Consider the following 25,407-nt stretch of genomic DNA (forward strand, 5'->3'; position numbering starts at 1 on the left):
CTGGTAACGAAATAATAAGAAGCGCCTGTAAGGATCGACGTTCAGTTGCGGCAGCTACAGGCATGGATTCCGAAATCTAAGGTGCCGTGTTAAGAGCGACCAATATATTCCTGCCGTAGGTGGGAGCGAAATGAGAAGAAACACCACTGAGTAGCCGAGGTTGTGGAGTTTGACGTCCCGAAGCGCTGGCAGAGTGCGTAATGAAGGACGCCTTCATTTCTCAATTTTCGTTGGAGGTGAAGGAGGGCGCTTTTCATCACTTGAAAAAAAATTAAATTATGGGGTTTTACGTGCCAAAACCAGTTCTGATTATGAGGCACGCCGTAGTGGGGGACTCCGGAAATTTGTACCACCCGGGGTTCTTTAACGTGCACCTAAATCTAAGTACACGGGTGTTTTCGCATTTCGCCCCCATCGAAATGCGGCCGCCGTGGCCGGGATTCGATCCCGCGATTTTCATCACTTGGAACTCCATGGTGATAGAAGGGTGGCGATGGGGGAGGGGGTGGGTGGCCTCCCCCTTTGCCCTTTTTTAGAGTCACCCCTAAGCAATATAGGGGGGCATTTTCAACTTTTATCAAGGTAGACAACTTGAAGCTTAGCACAACACAAAATATAAGTATAGCCGACGAAATGCATGGCTTCCTCCACGAAGTGTGTGAGTGGCCTGACTAAGCTCGGCGATAAGACATTGCTGCGAGGCACCCGGTGACAACACGTGGAGGCTTCGCTCGACGGAAAACTGCACGAGAGCGGCAGTCTTCATCCAAACGGCGCAGAGAACAGCACTGCCAAGATGACGAGCGCCGAGTTGGCATTCATCACTGCGTTGTCCCTGATCGGCACTGCCTCGTGCCAGTTCAGGTAACTTGGAATCAAACTTTCACTCACAGCGGCAAAGCAAAAAAAAAAAAAAAAAAAAGTTACCGCGGTATGGGAGGCACAAAATCGCTTTTCTTCAATGTTCGTGATGCGCAACCATGCTTTTATATATTCGTAATTAAAAAAAAAGATATGCAGTCAGCGTAAAAATTGATTTGAGAAATGGGCATCGTCATTAACTAAATTGTAGGATCAATAATTAACATTCACACCTTGCTCGCTTTCGCAAGAATTTCAACTCGAGCAGAAAGAAATGCCTGCAAGAAAAGTTCCTCTGTACCCTTCTAGCACTAAAAAAGCAACTAAATTGAAATTTAACGCTACATAATAAATGCTACGTGATCGGCGTGATATAACGTTCGTGTTTTTTTCAGCACAATGTTTTTCGCCTATTTGCTCAAATGAGGTTCCTCCGTCTTCATTACGAAGATAGGCCAGTCGGCGCAACGAGAAGTAAAAATGAAATGCGTGGAATCAAGGAAAATCAATGTTTAATGGCCCACGACTGAAATGTACTCTCTAAGAAAAACAGGTACAGGCAGGGGATAAGTCTCCGTAAGAGCTGTGTGCGTCTTTGCAACAGAAGTCGAAAAAAGAAAAACAGCAGGAATGTCCGAACAATTGCAAAAAAGAAAAAAAAGAACCAGAGAGTTTTTATAAGATGCAACGATATTACCCGGTTTATAGACCAGGGCCACGATTTTGTAGCGATGCATTATGACTTATTCTACTCTAGTCTTATCATCCACCTCTCACGGCCGGCTGATCCCGTTGATAACGCGAGCGGACCGTCGCTCCGACCACTGACAAAGCGCGATAAGCGCGAAAAGGCATTATTACTTTAAATTTTTATAAATTAAAAAGTCGCCGTTGTCATAGCCTTTGATGACGTGAAAAGACATATTGAATACAATACAAACGCAGTAGCGAAAAGTGCAAAAAGTCGCAAGAAGTTTACTAGTTTCAACCCATATTATTTCAAATAAACGTGTTTTTAATAAAAATGATGGTTCAAAACATAAATGCCAACACCACCCGAGAGCGATACAAATGCTATGAGCACGCGTTGTGAACAAAAGATTTTCATGGGGCCAAATGACAAGGAAAATGCGGCGATACGCATGCCTCTCGACTACCATTGCACATGGCCGCTCATTACCATAATTCGCGCGGCTCGTCGCACCACAAATTATGGCGGAAAATCTCTGCAATGGCGGCCCAGTGCAACGTCACGCAACGACAAATTTACGTTTACGAAACGGCCCTTCCTGTGACGCTCTTCACGGGATATTCTTTAAGCCAATCAACAACTGACATGCCGGCTATCTTGGAACGCCACCACATATTCGCGAATTTGCAGATGCATTGCACGAGTTTCTGCACGCTACCGTCCACTTTCTTTTTAAAGCGCTAAAGTTGCAATATAGGTGCCAAGGACCACAAATAAGTATTAGTCGATAAAACTTGCAGCTCCACGTCACGCTTCGTCATTCTGACGAAAACGCAAAATTGCATTTTGCAAAACTTCCGTTTCCCGGCACAAATTTCGAAACACGTGACCTCTGGACAGCCAATGAGAGAGCCAAGATGGCGGATAATGGCGGCCGTGCAGCCGCCATGCGTGTCGTGAATAGTGCCTCAGAATAGAGCCTCAGCTTCGAAAATGAAAACAATCGCCGTGGCTTGACGCCCAAACGTCGTACTCGACAAGTCGAGCTTCACAAAACAGGTGATCTCTAGCCTGGCTCTTCAAATAAAGGAGGGCAAGGGTGAAAGCAAGCAAATGGAGGCGATGCGCACGAACAGCCAAACCATAGAGAAAGATATTCAACAAGAGGGGACACTCGGCAAAAACTGGCAACAGGAAACACGTCACCATACGTCACGCTATACTTTTGACACCGAACGTTAGCTGCCGCGAGCATCGAAAAAAAAGAAAGTGAACTTAAGTTAACAGGCATTGGTTTATTTTTTAAATTCTTTGCTGCGAAAACTAAAACGTTTTGCGTATAAATGAACTTAAGCTTTGCGACTTATTTTCCTTGCCTTACCTAGCCACAGGTCATGACGCGCCAGATACATGCGTCATCCGCCAGACACTCCCCCGAAGTCAGCGAGTGCGGCCGCGCGCGCGCTTGAGCGCTCGCCTGCGGCGACCTGTCTGTCCCGCTTTTTTTTTAAAAGTAGCCTGGTTTCGTGGGCTCCCGGCGTATTCTTGCGTTCCTTCTGCACTGGGACAAGACACCACTGCACTATTGGACTACGGCAAGGTGAGAAATCTTGTTTCACAGTCTACGACGCAATTAGGGTTACGGCACGGGACCGAGACTTAAGACGCAGTTAGCGAAAAACAGCTCGGCCGTCCTGGCGCAGTTAATTTGAGTAAATGAATCGTGCTGAGACATGCTTCCAACGCTTCCTAGGGGATTATGGTAACTTATTTCGGTTTTTGAGCCACACTGGCCACACAGGGCGCAGTTAGCGAGAACTAACTCGACCGTGGTGCGTAGTCTAGTGCATCTTGCTAGGCAAAGTTTGTGTGGCTTTCTCTGACGCCAGACATTACTGAAAAGTAATTTCGTTACTTTCTGGGGTACTTTTGAGGCACGCTGGCCGCACAGCGCGCTGTGACGCAGTTAGCGATAAGCAGCTCGGCCGTGGTGATAAAGTTAGTTTGGCGTGTAATGAATCTATAGAGGGACTAGTGTGTGACGTTTTTGTGGCTCCGCAACAACATATACCTTCTTTCGGTACTCACGCCTGTTGAAAACGCGATGGGCGATTGCCAAGAGTGATAACATGGGGTGCACATGTGCTGCTGGCGCCGGCAGAACGCGCGAAAGATAACGCCGACGAACATATCAGAAACTTGTAATTCGAAAATTCCGTCTTCTAAAGGACTGAAAAAAGGCATTGCACCTACGCATTTCTCTTGAGTGCCTGTTGCGTCCGTCTCTATGTACGTAGCGTACTGTCGCGTCGCCCGAGGCCCAGTTTTGGAAACGCGAAGTCGCCCGTGTATTTGTGCTGCCAAAGTGCAGGAAATGGGGGAACGCTTGGAAATCAGATGTTTTCATATTTTATGGTATTGTTTGAGATGAGTCGGGTATTTTCTACGCCATGTATGTAAAAGCGAATTTCTTTTGTTTTTAATGCCGCCCATTCACCGCTTTCGCACGTTTCGCCTCTACGCGCAGTATTGCTATGTCTAAATACCAAAATGACACATGCTTGTAACATGCTGTTACGTGCTTGTAAATGTAACATGCTTGTAATTTACTTTTTTTCAGCTGGTGCCGTCCGGTGGAGCTTCATACAGGAACTACGGCGTTACCTGCTGGGGTTACAACGTTGGATGAACGCACAAAAAGCGCGGAACGAGCTTTTATATAGAGCAAAATAAATATTTCCTCATTGCACAAAATGTCTTGCGTCTACTTTGTGAAATTGCACGTGGCACAGATTCGATGGGACTTTACGAGATCGTTCGCAATCATTTTTACTAAATAATAAACCGATTCTGCACGAAGAGCAAAAAAAAAAAAAAAAGGAAAAAGGGGGGGGGGGGCGCAGCCGGCGTGCTAGCTTGCGTTCAAAATACGCGCGCCCGAAACCGGAAGTGATTGACGCCGACCGCTTGGCACGCTGTAGTCAATTCGGCCGCTGGGCCCTATTCCTTTCTCTATGGCCAAACCCTCCCTTGATAACTCGAAAACATGTCCCGATCGGCGCCACTGTATAACCTTACAGTGCGCTTGGCCACGCGCTCCCGCGGTGTAGCTCATACTGAGCGCGATAGTACTCTGCATGTATCAAATGCTATTAAACAACCCCCGTGTAAGTACCTAGGTAAGCAGAAAACACGTGCATGACCAAAGTCAGCGCGTGAGCTGTCCACGACATACTCGATCAAGATGGGTGGCGTGTCGAACGAGGCGCTGGCTGAAGGTATACCTCAAAATTTTGCTGTCGTGGCGAACAGAAAAGGCGGATAGATGAGGAAGACAGGAGAACGACAAGGAAAAAAACGTGGCCACCTACTTGTACCACAGCGCGGCCAACCGGCGAAGCTGAATTAAGGCAACGTCAGTTCTTCATTGGGGCTAGATGAAGCTGGCGAAACAATTTTGGGTGCCGTTTGTTTCCATGAAACCACATTTCGATCAAGAGCACTCTTATTGCGCCCAGGCTATAGCTTGACACAATATCGACGTCGGGACGCTACAGCATTCAGGGCCGCGATTTTGTAGCGAGGCATTATGACTTATTCTACTCTAGTCTTATCATCCACCGCTCACGGCCGGCGGATCCCGTCGATAACGCGAGCGGACCGTCACTCCGACCACTGACAAAGCGCGATAAGCGCGAAAAGGCATTATTACTTTAAAGGCATCGCTACAAAATACCGGCCCAGAAAAGGTCAATGTCCCTGAAGCAATCGGAAGAGGACTATGATTGGCTAGCATGCCTAGTGTTTACTATGCCTAAACCTATATACGCACGCAGCACCCCTCACTCCTGCCCTGTCCTCTTCGCTTCCATCAGAGAGAAGATGTGTACATGGAACGTCGGGCTAACGTAGACAGAGCTAACCTCACATAATTTGCCAATGTAGCGAAAAATAAAGCTAGCGCGTGCCAGTACTCAACAGACACACAATAAACTCAATAGATAACCTTGAACACGCGCCACCCTCGCAAGCTGGGGCTTACCTCGTACGTTACTGTCGGCAGAGCGCTGGCGATGATGGTAGCGACGACAGTTCCTTTTAGTATTCGGTGAATCGCCGGGGTCACAGTTCTTGTCCAAGTTTCACCGACCGGGGGAACACGCACAGAAACGAGTCAACAGGAGGCACGACACCGCAATGGCTGAATGGAAGAGGTCGAGCTGTGGCCGGTAGCTGGAGCAATAGGGCGACGCTGGCTTCGATGTCCGTAAGCAGCGGACGCAGTGGGTCTCGAAGCACCACTTATTTTACGTCCCCTAGATGCCAGCCCGACGGTGGGAGCCAGTTAGTGGATCCGTGAAGTGGGACACGTATCGTGTAACGTTGACAAACGCTGCCACTGCATACACGCGTACGGACGCACAGAGCGCCGTACGACGAATAGTTTAGCCATGGTTTAGCCCACACGGTGCGGGCAACGCCAAATGTGATAATAGACAGTATTAGTTGGGCGTCCGTAATCATCCACGTACGCAGCGCGCGAGGTCGTGCGTACGCAGGCGACGCAAAAGAGTTGAGAAGTGTATTGCTGACTTGCACGGTAATGTTCTACTCAGCGCCGCAATACGCCAACTTCTGAAACTGTGTAGCCAATATCAGCCACCAGCACGACATCAAAAATTACGCTCTCGTGGACACGCGAGAACAGACAGTTTTAGCACAGTGCCGCTTACTCTCCCCTCCGCTCAGATTTCACGCTCTAAGATGCTGCAGGGAACTGCGTAGATTTCGCATTTGATAAGTGCGTCTTGCCGAGACGCGAGCGACGTGCTATCAACTCGGCTGCAAAACGACAAAGAGGCCAAGTAGACACGCTGTCACGGTCCGCTCAGTCGGCTTTGTAGCGGAGCGAGGGATGCGGTCTTCGTTCCGCTGCCGGTATGAGCGTTGTGCGCAAGCGCAATAGCGTTCCCGCTAAGCTGGAGAGAGCGAGAGAGAGAATAAACTTTAATCGAAAGAGCACGCGAGCGTAGGTAGCTCCTCCGCTCTGCAGTGGGTGGTCCCCTCAGTCCAGGAGTCCAGCGGCCTTAGCTGCCCTTCTCGCTCGGTTGACCAGGTTGAGCTGGTCCGTCGAGTAGGAGCTGGTGGAGCGGACAGCAAGCGCTCAGCTAAAACACTCTAACGTCTCGCAACGGCCGCAGAGCCCGCAGAGGACGCTACGCAGCTTTTGAAAATAAAGCCCCTTTATATATAGGGGCTTTATTTGAAAAGCTGCGGGCGCACGCAAGATACCGTGTGTGCTCCTGCGTACAGCGCATGCGCACTGTCGCCTGCGCTTGGTTTGCTGCGTACGCAGAGCTGTTGCGGACGCCCAACTAAAACTGCCTAATATGGCTGACAGCTGGAACCCGCATGTCCGCTTCTTTAACCACGATGCTGAGATGTTTGCGCATGAGTTGGTGCCTCCAGGAACACTTTCTCCCCTTTCTTTTCCTTATGAACTAATCTTGCTTTTCGTCACTGGCTCGCACGCCACCGTGCCACCGTTATCACCGAGATCGGTGGGACAAATAAAGAAGCAAAAACAAGTACCAGACGAAAAATATCTTACGCGAAAAGTCACCATGTTTGCGAGATTTCTCGTTTGCGCGTTTCTCGTGTTTGCGATCATTTTCACACTCGCGGTGCGCTCTCGCGGCAGCGTGACTTGCAACTCGCGATTTGGCTCCTATTCCTGCCGTATCTATCTCGCTTCAGACTGTTAATAGTGGCTGTAGTTAGCTGGTCCATTGCACTTGACCGCATTCTGGGCCATATTACGCAAGGATTCCTTTTTTCCGATTCTAATAGAATAGGACGAAAGTACGGTACGGATGATCGGTACGGGTGACAAGAAATTAATAATGTCTTGTCACCAGTACCACTGAGTGGCCGATGTCGGCGATAGCGGATGCGCGGCTTCGTGTGAACCAATGACAAAGGGCTGAAACGATACAAAATGTAAAGAATCGTTAGATAATATGATTCTATTAGAATTTTTTTTCTTTTTTTTAGTTTTCGATTCAGTTTTATTGCAATTGTGTTCATCTCCGTAAGGAGATGCACACAGGACATGCACTTCGTCGTTGGCTGGCACGATGCCAGGTCTTCGTTATCGCTGACATCGGACACTCGCTGCGATGGCAGACAACAAATGACAAGAATAGAAAGAAAAGAGTCATCATATAATACGGCCCCTGATGACTTAGATATTCATATCGCTAGCACTTTCTCAGTATGTCGGCAGGCAAAAATACCGATATCGCGGCTTTGCTACAGCAACGCGCTACATTTGCGGGCAACGAAAAAACACGAACAGCTGGTTGTTCGAATTGTTTAGCGCATATAGGAGGATGACTGGTGAGGCGAGACATGTTGTGACTTAACACGCAAGAAATATGTGGTGACGGCGGCTAATTAATGGGGAGTTTTAGATTTTGCGTACGTAAACGGGGGTTTGCAATGTGTACCCAAAGGGACCTTTGCGTAAGCAAACCGCCGCGCCCGGCTTGCGTTCTTTTGTACTCCTTTGGGGTTCTCTTGTAAGCCCGGTGGTTTACGTCCTCAAACTTTGCGTACGAAAAATTTAAATCTCCCTAATGTGTTGCGAGAAATGCTTATAGCGACAGGACAACGGTTTTTACGAAGCTTGAAGCGCGAGCGCGTGTTTCTGGAAACTGCATTGTGCAACGAGCTCGCACATAGCAGTGGCACAGTGACTATGGCGTACTGGTACTGACCATGAGGTCGCCGGTTAGATAGAACAAATGAAGTTCCGGAGTTTTGCGCGCCAAAACCAGCCGGTTAGATTACTGCGGTCACGTTGGCCACATTTCGGTGGAGGCGGCATGTGAAAACACTCGTTTCGTTAGCTTTGAGTGTGCACGCGTCTAAACGAGCGGATATTGCGAGGAACAATCCAGGAACCTGCACTACGGCGTTCCCGAAACCGTCTGTGAATATTTATGACGTTACACTCAATCATTCAACTTTATAAAATGGTATAGCAACTGGGTGCTCCAAGTGCGTCAATGCAGCTGTATTATTTCGTCAGATGGGCGCAATAAGCAGCCGTGAACGTGGCAAACCGTTATTATTTGTTGATTAACTTTTTTTTAAGTGTCGCCTGATAAATCACACTTGAGCAGCACCACGTTGAAAACGATCAATGGTCTTTGAAGGAAAAAAATTTTTTAAAGAAAACATACTTCGAAATACACGCAGAGTCGACGTATGCAATAGGTTCGATTCTGTACCCTCCAGTAAGCCTCCTTCCTCGATTTGCTATAGGCGCGGGTGCGCATGTGTTTGTCTTCACCTATTCCGGTGATCATAACTGGGATCAATATTCCAGTGGTTTCTATCTTTTTCTGCGTCATGCTCGGCAGGTTGCTAGCAGTCAACGGAAATTTGTTTTAATTGGTCGTAGTGAAGGTGATGGAATTGTTTCAGGAAGGTTAACCTGGCAGTCTGGGCCCACAATTGCTCCGCCTGAGCATATCTCGCACATGCAATTAAGAGCAAGCTCCAGCTCGGGCAGAACTCCGATGCCTCCTATTCAAATGCATGTAAAACGCAGAAACGCTTTTATGAGATAACCACTGGACCGATTTTTATTAAATTTGTTGCATTTGAGAGAGAAAGTCAAATTCTAGTGACTGTTGGAAGCAGAATTTCGACTTAGTGTTTCTTTTTTTAGTATTTGTTTGCGCGCCGCTGCCGTTTTACGCTGCCGAGTAAGCGAGCGCCACCGGGGTGGTCTTTTTGCAAGTAACATACCGGGGCGCGCCGCTGTTGGTATGGTAGAAGTGCTGGAAAAGGGGTTTGTGCTTGAGTTTCCTCGTAACAGAATTATGTTTTCTCGTACATTCAAATTACATTCCGACTCTATCATGTCTGTAGGTTGTGGTTAAATCGTATACTTTACGATTTTTTCTGAGAGATTTTACTTTGAGAAATTCAATTAGTTCACTAACGCCTCTGCGCCACGTGGAGGGGCTGCGTGGTCGGGGTGGTTCGGGATGATTTTCTCAGCCGCTGACGCCGACGCCACACACCGACGCCGGATTTTCTGCGACACGAGGCCCTTAACGCTCTCGCGTTAATATACCGAGCAAACTCCCTCCACTGTCGCTCGAAGATCCATGGGTGCGAACCGGGGAACTAAACCTTAGCATAGGGCTGTGTAAATATTGGAATTTTCTAGTATGGAGAGAGTAGTGTTTGTTGTTAGAGTCGTATCTGGATCGTAAATCGAACATTCGAAATTTGCTCAATGTTCGTGTCTAGCCGAATGTACTGGATAAAAAAAGAGTAGGAGTGTTTGAATCGCTTAATTTCCGAATCGATTATGAATATTCGAAAAATGGGGCATTCAAGTATCGAATCGAATAACGAAAATATTTTTGCTTCTACAAGTGTAAAAAGAAAACATGTAGAGGTAGTGTGGTCAAAGAAAAACTTATATAATCCCCTTAGATGCTATATTTGAAGGTTCATTCAGCTTGGCAGCTTTTAAATTAGCAAAAAAGTGAAAGGTTGCCGCAGTTGGTGATTGTCTCACGACGGCCACCTGAAGTAGACAATGGACAATATGCATGGATATACTTTTCCATGGCAGAGTGGCTCCTGTAATCGCAGTAACCTGGTATATTCGGTCATAGTCAAATATTCGAAGAAATCGAATATCAAATTCCAGAATTCATACCTTGATTTAAAAAAAATATTCGACCACCATTTAAAACGGCAGAGGTGGCGGTGGCCGCAAGTTTCGGAACGGATATCTCAAAACAAGCGTTAGTACCAAATTTCAAACTAAGTGGCGGCGCCATGAGCGATGATCGACTTCAATTCGGTAATTGCGAAATGTGTCCTAAAGTTATTAATTAGAAAGCTGCTGCAGCCACGGCAACAACAACGTGGCCCGTGCAGCCACTGATCTTAAATGAACTTGCGAATGCTATTGATGACTAAGCAATATTTTTTTATCGTTTCATTAGTGGGGACCCAGAAGATTTCGGTGTATACCACAGAGGGCCTGTGTCTGAAGTGAAACCAATGCGTTGAAATGGCAAGAAAAATAATTTGATTGATTGATTGCGTGACTGATTGATTGATTGATTGATTGATTTATTGCTGGTCGGCTTACGTCTGTATCATGGCGCGTGGACAGGAATGCGGGGACGGATCCCGGAGGTAGTGCAATACCGGGCCGACCCGCGGCGGTGGGGAAGCAGGCTTCAAGCACTCGGCCAACTTCCAAGAATAAGTTTAATATCTTGTAAGAGAAACACTGTATATATATATATATATATATATATATATATATATATATATATATATATATATATATAATATCGGGCCCCTCGGTTCCCTTTGTTCTCGTTCATTACATAACGAGCGTCTCGAATCCGGCAACATTGATGCCTTGAGGTAGCATATGTGGGTTTATCGACCAGTTGCCTTCACCCAAAAAGATCACGTACTCTTGACGCCTGCAGCAGAAAGGATGTTCCACATGCCACCAAGGTTTGTGAGTGGTGCCGCTGGATAACACTCCCAGGGATAATTCTAGTAGTAAAACATAAATACCCCAGAAAGTAGATGGGCAAACGGCACCGCGGTAGCACAGTTGGTAAGAGCATCGCACGCGTAATGCGAAGACGTGGGATCATTCCCCACCTTCGGCAAGTTGTTTTTTCATCCATTTGCATTCCCATTAATTTATCATTTCTTTAATTCACTTAGTAAGTACAAGTAACTTCCACTATGTTGTCCATGGTGTCGTTGTTTGTTGGCTTCTTATGATATGTTTAATAAAAATCGGGCCCCTGGGTTCCCTTTCTTCTCGTTCATATATATATATATATATATATATATATATATATATATATATATATATATATATATACAGAGAGAGAGAGAGAGTGCACTTAGTGTAGCAAGTTGGCCTTCATCCGCTTAATTTTCTAAAAATCCTATTTGAGGGCAAGAGTGTGGCAACGGCACCTGTGCACGTGGCCTGCGATTCTGTGGTTATAACGTCACACGTACGCGTCGAAGGTGCCGGGGCGGCTGCAACAGCGGTTACGGCAGATTCGTGGGAGGTGCGGTGACCGCGGCGGCGCTGGTGCCGGTGTAGTGCGGTGGTTTATGAAAAAAAAAAGTATGATTTCATAATGTTGCAGCCTAAACAGCTTCGCTGGTAATCCGTCTCCATATGAATGTTGCGGCCCCACGAATTTTGGGCTAAGATCACAGTGTAGTAAGCAGTCCTTTTTGAAAAAACTGTAACAAACATTTTTTTTCAACAACATCTGGTTTTTTAATGCGTTAACATTCTTAGGGTAGTTCACGCACTTTCCGGGGGCTATTTATGTTTGTATCTACTATGTGTATCTATGTGTGTTCGTATCTAACCGTTTTCCCGCCTATCTAGATTAGTGCTCGAATGGTTAGCGCATCGGGCTGCTGTGCTGAGGTAACATGATTCGAAACCAACCATCGGACCATGTTGTATCACTGAGCATGTGGAAGTATGTACATACGTGCTGCTCTTCAACGAACCTCTTGCACGCCGACATGCGGTACCGGGTAAGCACGCCTGTTCGAAGAAACTCTTTGACGCCGACGTGGAGCACTTGGCCTGTGCTAGTTTTTAATGAACCTCTTTGATGCCAACTTCGGTCACTGGGCACGTGCCAGTAGGTGTGTGCCTCTCTTCAGCGAGCATCCTTGACGCCCTTTTGGATAACTATATAGATATGTGCTACTGGGAATGTGTCACTCTACAATGACGAAAGAGATCCCTTAAGTTTATCCGATGCTGAGCTAAATCGAGCCCACGTCACAAGGGTTCCTCAAGGAGGACTACCCGACGCATTACCAGGTTGCGCCAAGAATGCACAGGATATGTGCCGCCCTTCAATGAACCTCTCGCTAACTTTGGTCCTTGATTAGGCATCACTGAGTGTGCGGCAAGCGAGGGAACAATCCTCATCGTTCGCAGGCACCGACGCGCGGACTAATCGGCAGTGCCACTAGACGGCGCAGCGAGTCAAGAAAGAAGTGCGAGGAGGAGCCCGGTTGCCTCATGACGCGTTTCTCGGCGTTCGTACGCTCCGGCGCACCATGCATTTCGGAGGCCACGCGCAGGTTCACGGTGGCAGCGCTAGGTGGCGCCGAGTGTTCTTACTGAAGCGCGAAAGAGGAGTCCCGCTGTAGTACACGCCTCATGCATAGCTCGTTTGGACGGTGGCAATACGTTGCGCCGCTATACCGATTCAATGCTAACGCCCTACCATCGACAGTCATCGTGAAATGGGTTCTGCCGATTTTTATTTCTTAGGGCAGACCTTCATATATGTGTTTTCTTTGACAGATGGACGAATACCTAAGCCAATTCGCTGGTGTACTCGCGAATAAACACGTAATAATAATGGAAACCCGGAACTGTCCTAATTATTTATTTCTTGCTTTATCGCTGGTTAGCTAGTGGCCGTGATCCGCACCACTACGCAAACGACGTGAGTGACTCACGCAATAACTTTATCGCTCATAGCAAGTTGACTTGACGCAATTTCTGTGAAGTATTTCAATTTAAAAATTTATATCGAATGCTCTCTATAGCGGCTCCAAATTTGTCTTCCTCGGTTGCAGTCCCACTTGGCCAATGCTCCTGCGCCATGCTCGGGCTCCTCGAGGCACGCGCTCAGAAGAATAGAACATCTGTCCTTTCTCGCTTTCTATTCTGGATGGTCGTGTCGTGGGCTGGACCTGTGGGCATTGCCCACGACACGTCCCATGGACTATAGGGCCTCGTTTCGATCCCTATACTCTCAACCCTTTATAGTGTGAACTTCAGAAGACGGCGCCCCTGCCAATATAAATGTTTCAATCGTCTGGAGATGCACACGGGCCTGTTACAGGTCGGCAGCGCGGTGTTTCTGCCTTGCATAAACCTCTTACGTGGGAGCAGCAAGTACATGTACTATACTGATGTTATGTGGGCGCCGCTTTTTGACGATCCGAAGGGAGGTTGGTATAAAGAAAATTTATAAAACCACCCAACAGGCACGCCATTTCAGATGGCAGCATCTGCTTTTAGTGACGCATAGCATCGCATACGCATCACGTCAGAAATTTAAATCATGGAATCCGCTAAGCAACTCGGCCCTACTGTTTCACATTGGTGACAAAATTGCGCTCACTTCCATCACTATACCAAATGCTTTACAATGATAAGGTTGTACCCGAATCATCGCAACGTTAGTGCATCTCTGATGGTATAACTCTAAGCCAGATAAGGATAAACCTATGCCTCGATACTCCACATTTGTGTTTTTGCATTTCGCCCCTATATGAAACAAAAGGAGCTAGACGCAACCGCCGGGTTGGTTCAGTGGCCATGGTGTTGTGCTGATGAGTATGAGGTTGCGGGTTCGCCTTGCAGCCGCGGCGGATGCATTCGGAATGAAAAATGGTCGTGTACCGTGCTTTGGGTGCACTTTAACAAACCCCAGGGGGTCAAAATTAATCCGGAGCCTTTCGCTATGCGTAGACCCTCATAGCCCATTGTTCAGCTTGCATGGGTTTGTTAAACTCTAATTTTAATTTAATTTAATTTAATTTAATTTAAAAAGAAACCTTATGTGACGCACATGTTTATCCCACATTGCTGTATACTTATACAGAATTTAAGAAGTGCTTCGGACAGAATAGTGGCTCAAGGGTGGCGGGCATGCAATCGTGATTTCGGACATATCATCAGATGTATATCTGCCATTGCAACGACAAACATTACACAAAATTTCGTAATTTCGGCACCTGGTTCCATTGAAATCGTAACCACAGTTCTTCATGAAAGAGCAAGACCTCTATGCATATTGAAAAGCCACAAGAAAAGAAAGCTATCTAAGCTCCAAGTTATTGCCGACATATTGTGAGTAGAAATTTCACTTTCCTTTGCAGGGTGCCCCTAATGCTGGTCGAGTCTAACTGGACTTCTTCGTTTGGCAGAGCGAATACACCGATTCATGAACGCCTCGAAAATCACATGGACGTGAGTAAAGTGTGAAATATTCTTCCTGCACCCAACCAGTGACCCCGCGGTGCGAACATTGCGTGCCCGAGAACATTTACTGCGCCCTGCTTCCTGCAGCGGAGTGATTAGTATGTGATCACTCAGCATTGATACATAGACGCAAACAATCTATTTGTCAGCTGAGCACTAGATATTCTGCCATATACGAACCGCGGCAAAATTTCGGGAGTCAAGAAAATTGAAGCATGGACGCACCGTGACGATGCCCACAACCCTAACGGATTGCATGGTGATCTGCCAAGTTTTTTTCAACTGCAATGAAGTTCAGATGTTATGAAACGCGTCGCATGGGGTCCCTTGGAGTAACGATCGCCGAAGGATTTCCATCGTTTCTTGATCTGATAAGCGAAATGTAAAAGAATAAAACATGTAAAACCATCACGTACCCCAAACGAGAGTCGAACTCCTGATTTCTTTATTTATTCCAGAAAGTTGTTTCCGAAACTTCTGTCTTTGCAGTCACAAAACCAAACGCAAAATGATAGATATAAGCCTGTTGGTGATCCGGCGCGCCTGCTCCGAGGCCGAGGGGTTTCGAAAAACGGCACTCGCTCGTTCTTAAGACGAACGTGACTTCGTGGGCCCGATACCAGCGCGGCACACATCGCTTTCGTCGTGTTCAATCGGCTGTGTTCAGCTGTTGGTCAGACGCATGGATTTACGCCATTAAACGCGTCAATAATGACGAAGCGCACAGTGGGCCGCCCGGTATACGTATATTGGAGGGGCCATGCCGCGCACTCCCTAATTCCTCGGCATGCGCCATCCACCTACACTGTCACGCAATTGGTGCGTTCTTTCACTTGCGACGACACCATGCGATCGGGGCGTCCCGCTCTCCAATGATGCCAGCAAGGATCAGGTGCTCAGTTTTCTTCCACTGGCGCCACTATGGCACCGATCTCAATCAAAATGTTCGAGGCGCTGGCCCTCCAGGCAGAAATGTCGTTGAACTTGAGGCGAAACAATTGCGCCATGCAGTGTCCTACAAAAATCATTATAGCGGAAAATATGAAACAGCGATAGCGCAGCTACCACGGAAATCATGGGTAGTACATGGATTTGCCCAATCTTCGTGCTCGTGGCTTCATGAGCTCTTGTATCGGTATTTATGACGCGTCGTCTTCCTAAATGTCGGAGAAATCATATTTTGCGAAACACATGAAGGCAACAAGTTCCCGCGCACATGCGTAGTCATTACAGAAATGTGGCATGTATAACGCAATATTTTGTTCAAAATGATCAATGTGCAAAGGCGTGACCGTTTGAAGCCGACGAAGTTTAGGCAAGTCAATGTATACTGCCCCCCCCCCCCCCCCCCTCCGTTCTTATGAAGGCTGAACCACAATACTGTCAACTCCCCTATAGACACTGGTGCCAGAGGTCCCTGTAGTAATTTTTACTAAAGGGAACTGCGTACACCGACTGCTGACACTCGCCTGCAGCGGCACCGGACTTTGACCTCGCTGACGGCCAAAATCTGCGTAGTGCATGTATGTAGCGTTCGCATTCTCCGATGTTGGGATTCTGGTTCTGGGGTTCGTGGTTCCGAGTCGGGCGTCACACATAGGGTCACTTACCTACGCTGCCGGAGCGCCTAAATCGTGGTCTGGGCTTTACCGGGCTGTCGCACTAAGCTGACTAAGTGGTCTCACGTCTCTATCGCCGATAGTTGCTATATATATCAGCATTCTACATGACTGATTCAAAGCACACTGCATGTCGGAGCACGCACTGCACAGTACCAAAGATGTCCGCTTTTTACGCAGTCGTTTTCCCTAGATAACTAGATGAGGGAATTTAGTGAATTTATCCCGGTCCATCGGAATGATCGAACTGTTAGCTGCACTCCAGCCATTTTGTCGCAACACCTTGCTTTGTCAGATGGAAGAGAGGACATCTTATAAAGTGTTGTCCGCTAATGAACACTCAGATCTCAGCCGACCTTCATCACCGTACAACCGCACCAAACAAGGCGTCCAACACCACGAGGGTTAAGGCGCTTTTTCATTTGAGGCAGTGGTCATTTTTCGGACGAGTTCAAGCCACCATACTCCGTCGGCTGCGGCTCGCGGTGCCAGAGCTCCGCATGTGAGTCGCCAACGAGAGCACCTTCGTAAGTGGCCATCAGGTCCTTCAGAATTCAACAACGATCTTTACCTGTCGTTGGGAGGAAAGAATAATCGTTCGGCACCATGCCTGGGAGTATAGCCAAGTGACGTTTCTCTATTTCCAGGGGGAATCAAAGTTCCTTTCTTATTTTTTCCAGTGCCTCGTGGAGGCCTGGCTTCTTTTCCGTGTATGTTACTTTGCATCTTGCTAGCCCATACTCGGTAGCTACACTCAGTCTTCAAGAGAGCAAACTGATTCGCCCCTTCTTTTGGAAATGGGTTCATGAATCGAACAGTCTGGTATAGTACTCCCGGCAGCTTGAAGAGATTTTGCATTCTCTCAAGGAATGCTGCTGGGATAGGGATGTCATAAAATATGTACTCTGGCGTTTTATTTTTACATTTTATATTGTCATTACAGAATGGACAGCTTTGGTTCAGACCTACCTGAGCAGATACAAAGGCTCTCTTTCTTATTGGCAGACGCCCTCTTGCGAAACACCACATAAATGATGGTCTTCTAGCATAAAGAAAGTCCGCCAAAATCAGACGCCAGCTCGCTTTTTCAGCCGGTCTGCTGTACCTAGCTGGACTCCGCTTTTGATGTTGCACCTTCGCTTCCACATACGACACAACCACGAGATAATCGGCAGTCAGGGGTCGACGCCTTTCCCACGGGAGTCGTCGACGTTGGCTCTTTGCAGCAATTCGTGGGCTCTCCGTGACGGCCAGCTTGTAGCGACTTGAGAAGCCTGGCCTTGACGGTCGTTACCGCTTTCACGGAATGTGGCGGTTGCTGTCACCTCGAAGGAAGCTTCTTTCTTCGTCAGTCAGTAGTCGGCGCCGGGCGCGAGGACACACGTGAAGTGGTGAAGTGGTGAACTTGCCGTCTTGAGACGCAACACCTGCGACATAAGTGGGGGCATTTGCACTGTACCACCGACCACAAAGGTTTTTGTAAGACTACAACCTCTAAAAGGTTAAATTTCGTTACAAATCCGTCCCTCAGATCAAAATTTTTATGAGAAATGCATGGATCTATAGAATGCACTGGCGCCTTTCGATTCAATGACTGTTTCATTGACAGCGATTAAATTTCGGTGTTTTTTTTTTTTTTTCTCGGATACCGGGCTAAGAAAGCTTTTGTGCTGAGGGGGACATGCCGATTATACAATTAAGAGTACAGATTTCGGCTTCTATGATGTGTTCTACATTATGAGTGCCATTCAGTAATTCGTGACCTTTGACATACAGATGGACTACATCGGCGAAGTGAAGCTGGGTACACCGGGTCAAACATTCCGCATTATCTTTGACACGGGCTCCGCTGACTTCTGGGTCCCATCAGTTCGGTGTACGAACGGCTGCCGTAAGTAACACAAGATGTCCTGACATAAACTTTAATAACTTATTCTTAGCAACGAACACCGACTTCTTAGAACTATGTTGTCTTTTTTGTAGGGGTGCTGACATACGTAAAATTTTTATTCGAACATAATATGAATATTCTAGACAACCGACTTTCGAATATCAAATCGTATGATGAACATTTTCTCATTTCTAGAGAAAATGAAATTGGAAGGTTGCCGGTATTTCGTTTGGCGGACAGAAATGCTTATTGGCAGTTTGACACAAGTAATGCCGTTCACAACTGGATTATTCGGTCAACTAAGAATATTGTAATAGAGAAACAACTAAAAGGCGATTGCATCTGAAGAGTGCACCCGACAACGACAGTAATCGAACAACGTAATAGCGTGCCACTAAATGTACTCAGGATGTTATGTTCGTTGAAGGGACTAAGTGTAATACTACCGTATACCGCACACCGCTTTAAATGGACGGAAACTTGCTGATACTGACCAAGTAAGATGTGGATTTCACCTAAATCAAAGCAACAAATTTTTAGGCTGTCTAACGGGTACAAATCTTTACTGAATGATTGGAAATTATTGAGCAGCAGTTCTCTAGCTGCTCCGTTCGTGCGTTCACCTCTGCGCAACAACCACGGCTCTGCTGCGGAGTAATAATTCGGAATAGTCACTACTTTCATCGGATTTTGTCTCTGTAGACTTAAATAAGCATTATTCCCTCTTAAATTAAAACAAAAACGAATATTCGACGATTTCGAATAGTGAAGTTTATAATCGATTACGAATCGAATAGGGCGGACTAATATATTCGTATTCGAAACTTCATATATTCGTACATCCCTATACTTTTTTGCATTTCGCGTTTCCTCCCAATAGTCTCTTTGGTCATTAATAGTAACTGCTCTTACTTACTGCCCTTGAATGGGCGAGTAACGCATTGTGAAAGAACATGTGGCATATTTGCCTTGAAAGTGATGGCTTTCTGCGCGTAATTCAGTTCTCCGCGATGAGCTTCAATTAGCGTTGACCGCCTGCGCGTTCGCAGATGACCGCCGGAAGTACGATCCTTCGCACTCCAGCTCGCACGTCTCGGACGGCAAGGCGGTGTCCATCAAGTACGGCAGCGGCGAGGTACGCGGTGCGCTCGCCTCCGACACGCTGCACCTGGGCAACGGTGCGGTGCCCGCGCAGCCATTCGCCGAAATCACGCACGCGTCGGGAGGCATCTTCCGGCCCGAACCAGTTCGACGGAGCGATTGGGCGGGACGTTCCCTTCGACGGCATTATCGGGCTCGCCTACCCTAAGGTGTCGTCGCTAAAGGTGAAACCGGTGTTCGACGCCATAATGGACCAGAAGCTGGTGCCCCAATCCGTCTTCTCCTTCTACCTGGGAAGCAGCTCGAGCGCCAACCCCGCCGGCGAACTTGTACTCGGGGGTATCAACCACGAACGCTTCACAGGCAGCTTGCACTACGTGTCGGTCACCAAGCAGCGCCACTGGGAATTCCAGATGGACCGGTAAGCGGCAGTATACTTGCAGTATACTAACTGGCACGTTCCATTTTCGCCACACGCCACCGCATTGCTGTAGGACTAAACGAGAAAGCAATAGGTAAGAAACGCGTAACAGGCGTTTGCAAATGATGACATACAACCGTGAAATGGACAGGTTGAGGAGAAGATTGGGCGGAAGATCGTCAATGCGATGTTAACAAACCAGCAACAGCTCAAAGGAACAGTGAAAAGTTTACGTCGTTTAGGGTGCTTCAGTTGTCGAGACGTTCATGAAGGTTCCCGAGGAAGCTTTACTAAGCGGCCAAGTCTGATTTTCTTATTCATACACCAAGAAACTCAGGGATAATTTCTTTAGGCAACCACTCAACCGATATGAATAAAGTTTGTTTCATTCAAAAGAAAATTTAAATACGGGTTACCACTGATAGGTCTAGGCTCTGAATACAAAAAGTTGCAGAATGTCGGCAAATAAATTGGAACGTCTCAAATGCAACTTCTAGCGTATGCTATTACAGTTCACGATAAATTATGTTGTTTACGTGGGTCGTGGAAAAGTCCCAAACGCAGACCATTCAGAAAAAATGCATAAAATACCAATCTATTGCTCTTTAGGCGCCCTAAAAGATAAACATATTAAATGTAAAATTTTAGGTGTAATGCCCCGAACCTGCAAAGCGGGTTCTGAGGGACGCCGTGTAGTGGAGAGCTCCGAATTTATTTTGACTATTTCGCCTTTTTTTATTTTTACTTCGCCCCCTCTCGTTGCTCACTAGCATTTTCTGCGTGAGCTGCGTCTGCCGGCAGTGCCAGCTCCAACAGATATGATGACTCAGCAGCAATCGATAATTACAGCGACATTCTTTTAAGAACGATCGAGCTGGGCTTGATTTTTGTCTTTGCAAAAATGTAAACTTTTCCAGTCCAACTTAAAAGGGTCCCTGAACCACGTCTCAAACTTGACGAGCAAATAGGACGAAGTTGCGAACATTTCAGCCCCGTTTTGCAGTTACACGTGTCGCGTGGAGCTATGACAGATGGCACGTAAAGACAGTTCGCCCCCGTTTTTCGAAGAGTGCTCCTTCTCGCCATTTTTTTTTTTTAAACTGCCGGCCGACTGCCAGCTGACGTCGGGCGGCAGTAGGCCATGCAAGAAGACTGGTTATTGGGTGATTGTATTTTACCACAAATCCCTCGCGCGCGCAGTAATTGGTTGTTCAGTTTTAAATAACACGAAAAGGAAAATAAGTAAAATTGCTGTTCACCGCGGTATAGCTGTCTAGCTATACATCTGCTGACACCTGAACGGCGGTCAGTGCCAGAGGCTGTCAAAGACAATTATGAAACGGGGACGGTTTTTAACGCATCTCGCCCGTTCCCCCGCCGCTCCTTTCTCCTTCTCTGGGAGCTTCGTTGGAGGCCTATATAAAAAGGTTACAGTAAGCGCACGTCGCGATAAGAAAATGAAAAAAAAAAAAAAAAAACATCTGAGTCGCAATAGGCAGGATACTATTTTCGGCACGACCCTCCGCTGAAAGTATCTACAGAAACTTTCTTACGCTAGCAGTGTTCACAAGACTCGCAGATGCCAGTGAATCAGCATTTTGGACATATGTAATTAGCGAACGCGGCAGGTCAATGGCAAACAAAGCATACCAACGAAACGCCCCAGTGGTCTTGAGGGGGAATGGGGACAGTAAATATTTCACTCCTAATTTATATGCTTAATATTATTCCAATTTAGGGGAGGCGGCGCGAAGAGGTAGCCGCCGTTCGTGGCCAGGGTTTATTTAGACCGGTCAGCCATGGTGCCGCGGGATCTCGGGAAGCGGCAGATACCGCGGCCGCTCGGGTCGGGAGTGCTATAGTGTGTTGTTGTTGTTGTTGCCTCAAAACATCAACAACGTGTTCTTGTTGTTTTGTTCTTTTTCTCGCGCTACATGCACGTGAACCGTCTGCTTCCCCGACTCTGGAGGCGATAGTCGTGCCGCTACAGGCATATTTTGAAAAATTCCTCATTATATTCCTTGAAAGAAACTGCACCTAATCGAGCGCGTTCCTCAGGAAAAGGTCACGATACCATATGTTGAGATGCAGCGAATAAAGAGCCAATACTGGGAGGAGAGAGGACGCGTGGACCCATGTTTAACGTTTCCCGATATGAATGAAAAACCTGTATTTTTGTTTTAGTCACTCTTCTGTGTTATAGTACAAACTGCACAGGTATGAAATTCGCCGCTGAAATACGTTTGTGTGATACGTTCTTGTGCACTGTTACAATTTCTGCAACTTTTAAGTGTATTAAATATCGCTTAAACTACTCTTTCAACGATAAATATTGTTGTATACAGCTATCATATCTAGTGAGTGCCAACTGCTGCTATGTCCTTCTAAAAGAACTGTAAGAAACGTTACATAATCACACACAAAAAATGCATTTTTTTCGACAAGGCGATTTTCCTTTGACCGCCAAATTGAAATAGCAGAAAACATTCACTCAAAACAAAATTAAGATAACTGTCCGCATATGTACATCGTGGGCCCGAATGCTTTTTGGAAAAAAAAATCGGAGATGGGCTGGCTTCACGTCTAGTGCGTTTATCGAGAAATTAGCCGCATGCGAATGCACTTTCTCTCCTTCTGCTTGAAGGCTCTTGAACGGGGGGGAGATAAGTAGCGGGAGTGGTCGCCCCCCTTGGGTATCTTGATAGGAGGGGCAGGGCCTCCGCTATAGCTGTAACGGCCTTTCCATGCGTGCCATGCTATAGTAATGCCCCCCCCCCCCCCCCCCCCCCACACACACACACACACACTTCAAGATATACTTCAGGAGCTCCTGCTCTTGTATCTTTCTCTCTCATTCCTTTTTGCGTACGAACAAGTAACACGGTCGCGTTGACCAAATAATCTCTTTGCCCCAAGGGTTCAAGCTGGAAGCGACAAACGTTTCTGTGTCGGCGGCTGCTGGACTGTAGTTGACTCGGGATCGTCGTTCATCGAAGGACCTGGCGAAGAAATCGACAGGATCAACCAAGTGATAGGCGCACAGAAGACACAGCACGGGAAGGTGCGTATATACAATATTTTTCCGCGCAGACATACGCGCCTTTGCTCAGATGCTCGCATATCCTCAGATCAGTACTTTCGTGGTCCTGCTTCCTACTGCGCAGTATCGTGCTCTTGAACTGTACCTTATGCCTGCAACCGGCATATTTTTAACAGAAGCTCACGCAGAACCCATGGCCTGCAGTCGCTAATCTGTGTTAATGCGATAGCAATATCAATGCCATCACCCACGATGACACGACGTTATAACTTAGTTTAGGACGCTGCCTGTTGAGAACAATGCGGTGAGTATATAGGAAGTCTCACGCATACCTAATTCCAATAATGGCTAATGGCTAATTCAGTAATGGCCAATCTCAGGCGTCCACATAAATTTAGCTGCAGTTCTTTTTTTCTCTTGGTATTTTTATTTTCTGTCAAGCGCATGTCGTACAGTCTACTTTCATGAATGTTGTTCTCGTTTTTATACACTTTTTTGTTTAACAGCGTCCTTTTACGACAGACGTTTTTTTGTAAAGCAGGTATGTGTAACCGATGATTTGTACGTCATTCTATTCTTTGTTTACAACTTTAGCTTTGGGCAATTATTTATATCTACACCTGTAGGTTGATCCTGTGTTCGATTACTTATGTTTTTGTTTATACTGCCATTTTGTTAACATATGAACAATGTTGCAACGTATGCTCCTGCTTGGTCTACTTGACAGCAGTATGTACACGTGCGCGCGCGCGCACGCACGCACGCACGCACACGCAGACACCCACACACGCACACACGCACACACGCACACACGCACACGAACAATTTATAAAATAATAAAATAAGGTCCTAGGGCCTTCAATTTTAATATAAGACAACTTATATTGCTACTGGAAAAAGTCTTCCCAGCAATGCATTTCTGTTTAAAAGTGAAGCCGACTTTAAGGGGATCGGTGTAAGCTTGGTTTTTGTACGCTGACCTTTCCACATCCTGTGTTGCAGTGAAACCAACTAAAAGAAGAATGCCATGCGAACGGGTCCCGATAACGCTATCGCGTTCCACTCTTAAAGGCAAAGCTTAAGCGTCCTCCAATTTTTTGTTCTGCGTGTGCAAAAACTCTGATCCCGAATTTGATGCAAAATAGTTTGATTCTATGCAAAAGCGCATACGTCTCATCACTGGGATATACATTTTGAGTAGATTAGTTATGAATAGGTACCATTTTCAAGATCAGTAGACTCCCAGGTAGATAATAAAGCTTTCTCAAAGATTTGCCGCTTGTGCGACCCGCGTCGTCCATGTCTACGTTCGCACCGCCCTCTCTTTGTCTGCGTTCCAAGCACCTGCGTATCTAGTTTCCTTTCGCTCTCCCGTGGTGGCGGTGCCGTCGAAACGTCACGCATGTCTAGTTTCCTCTGGCTCCTCGGGGTGGTGGTCCCGTCGTCCACGCGAATGTTTATTAAACACCAGAAAGACAATTTGCCGTTCTCCATTTTGAATTTCACTTCTCTTCTGTCGGCGTAATGGGGAGGCCGCGTATAGTACATCCGGACTCTCGAGGAGCAACGCGCCTACTTGCTAAACAGCATCGCTGGTCATCCACCTTCACAGAGTGGAATGACTCATGCTTTCTCGTTTCGTTTCTTGTAAAACACCACAGTACCTCGTGGATTGCAAGAAAGTTAGCAAGTTGCCGAAGCTCGTATTCACCATTGGCGGCAGACAACATACACTCAAAGGAGCCGACTACATAGTCAAGGTAAGCTGAAAGCGTTTTCTACAGACTGGACCACCATTATTTGAGCAGCATGGGCAAAATGGGAGGACGTGGAAATCAAAAAGAAACCAATGTGCCATGATGCTTCTACCATTGTCCTAAAGCACTGACAAAAATTATATTATTTTCGCATTGTTTCGTATTTTTCGTTGCTATTTTTCATGGCAGATAATCCAGCAGCATGGCCAACTTCTTTATTGCGTCTGCAAGTGCCATTTTTTGTAATTCTGTCACTGTTTGGTGCTTTTTTTTTTTTTACTGTGCTACTATTGATTTTATTTTTGTTTACACAAGCACAAAACTGTTCTCGACTGAGCTGGTGACTGCGGTGCGCACCACGTCGGCATCAAGAGGTGCCAAATGGTATAAAGTAATATAAATAGACACATGGGGACGGTTTCCCAAAGCTTCAAGTTCGTTCGTAAGTGTTGTTGTTGTTGTTTTGTTTTGCCATTGGCCAGATGCCTTTGCTAATAGTACGTCCAGTATCGGGATTGACTGGAACTTTCTCTTACAAACAATTCTTGCGTAAGTCTTTTTTTTTTGTGAATATGGGCCCCCATTTCCTCGCCGCGTGCACGCACAATTGTTTCGCAAATTGCATCGTTACGACTCCCTTCTTTTCCCAACGCAGTTGCTAGCATCCGATAACCGGGTGCGATGCTACGCCGGCTTTGGAACTACTGATGACTATGGCACGAAGAAGCCCTTGTGGATCCTGGGCCAAGTTTTCATGCGGAAGTTCTACACAGTCTTTGACCGCGATGCCGACAGAATCGGCTTTGCCAAAGCGCGCTAAATCCTCCTGCACACGTGCGTGTGCGCCCTGTGTTCTTCTTCAAAACTACGGCGCCGTGAGATAGTGAACGCAAAACTATGCAATAAATCGAAATA

At 46.7% G+C, this 25,407-nt stretch overlaps 1 protein-coding gene and 1 pseudogene across 1 annotated transcript; one reads left to right on the top strand and one right to left on the bottom strand.

Moving 5' to 3' along the window:
* Window positions 1-741: 741 nt before the first annotated feature.
* On the top strand, window positions 742-25,407 carry LOC119450275 (cathepsin D). The gene is given in 8 exon segments (XM_037713691.2): window positions 742-864; window positions 14,561-14,651; window positions 18,059-18,173; window positions 19,223-19,302; window positions 19,304-19,695; window positions 22,612-22,756; window positions 24,397-24,495; window positions 25,148-25,407. Coding segments are annotated over 8 exon segments (1,155 nt in total). The 5' UTR covers window positions 742-796; the 3' UTR covers window positions 25,313-25,407.
* LOC119437915 (U2 spliceosomal RNA) lies at window positions 10,765-10,915 on the bottom strand (annotated as a pseudogene).

The sequence above is a fragment of the Dermacentor silvarum genome, chromosome 1 (assembly GCF_013339745.2).
Source record: "Dermacentor silvarum isolate Dsil-2018 chromosome 1, BIME_Dsil_1.4, whole genome shotgun sequence".
In the NCBI taxonomy this organism is placed as follows: domain Eukaryota; kingdom Metazoa; phylum Arthropoda; class Arachnida; order Ixodida; family Ixodidae; genus Dermacentor; species Dermacentor silvarum.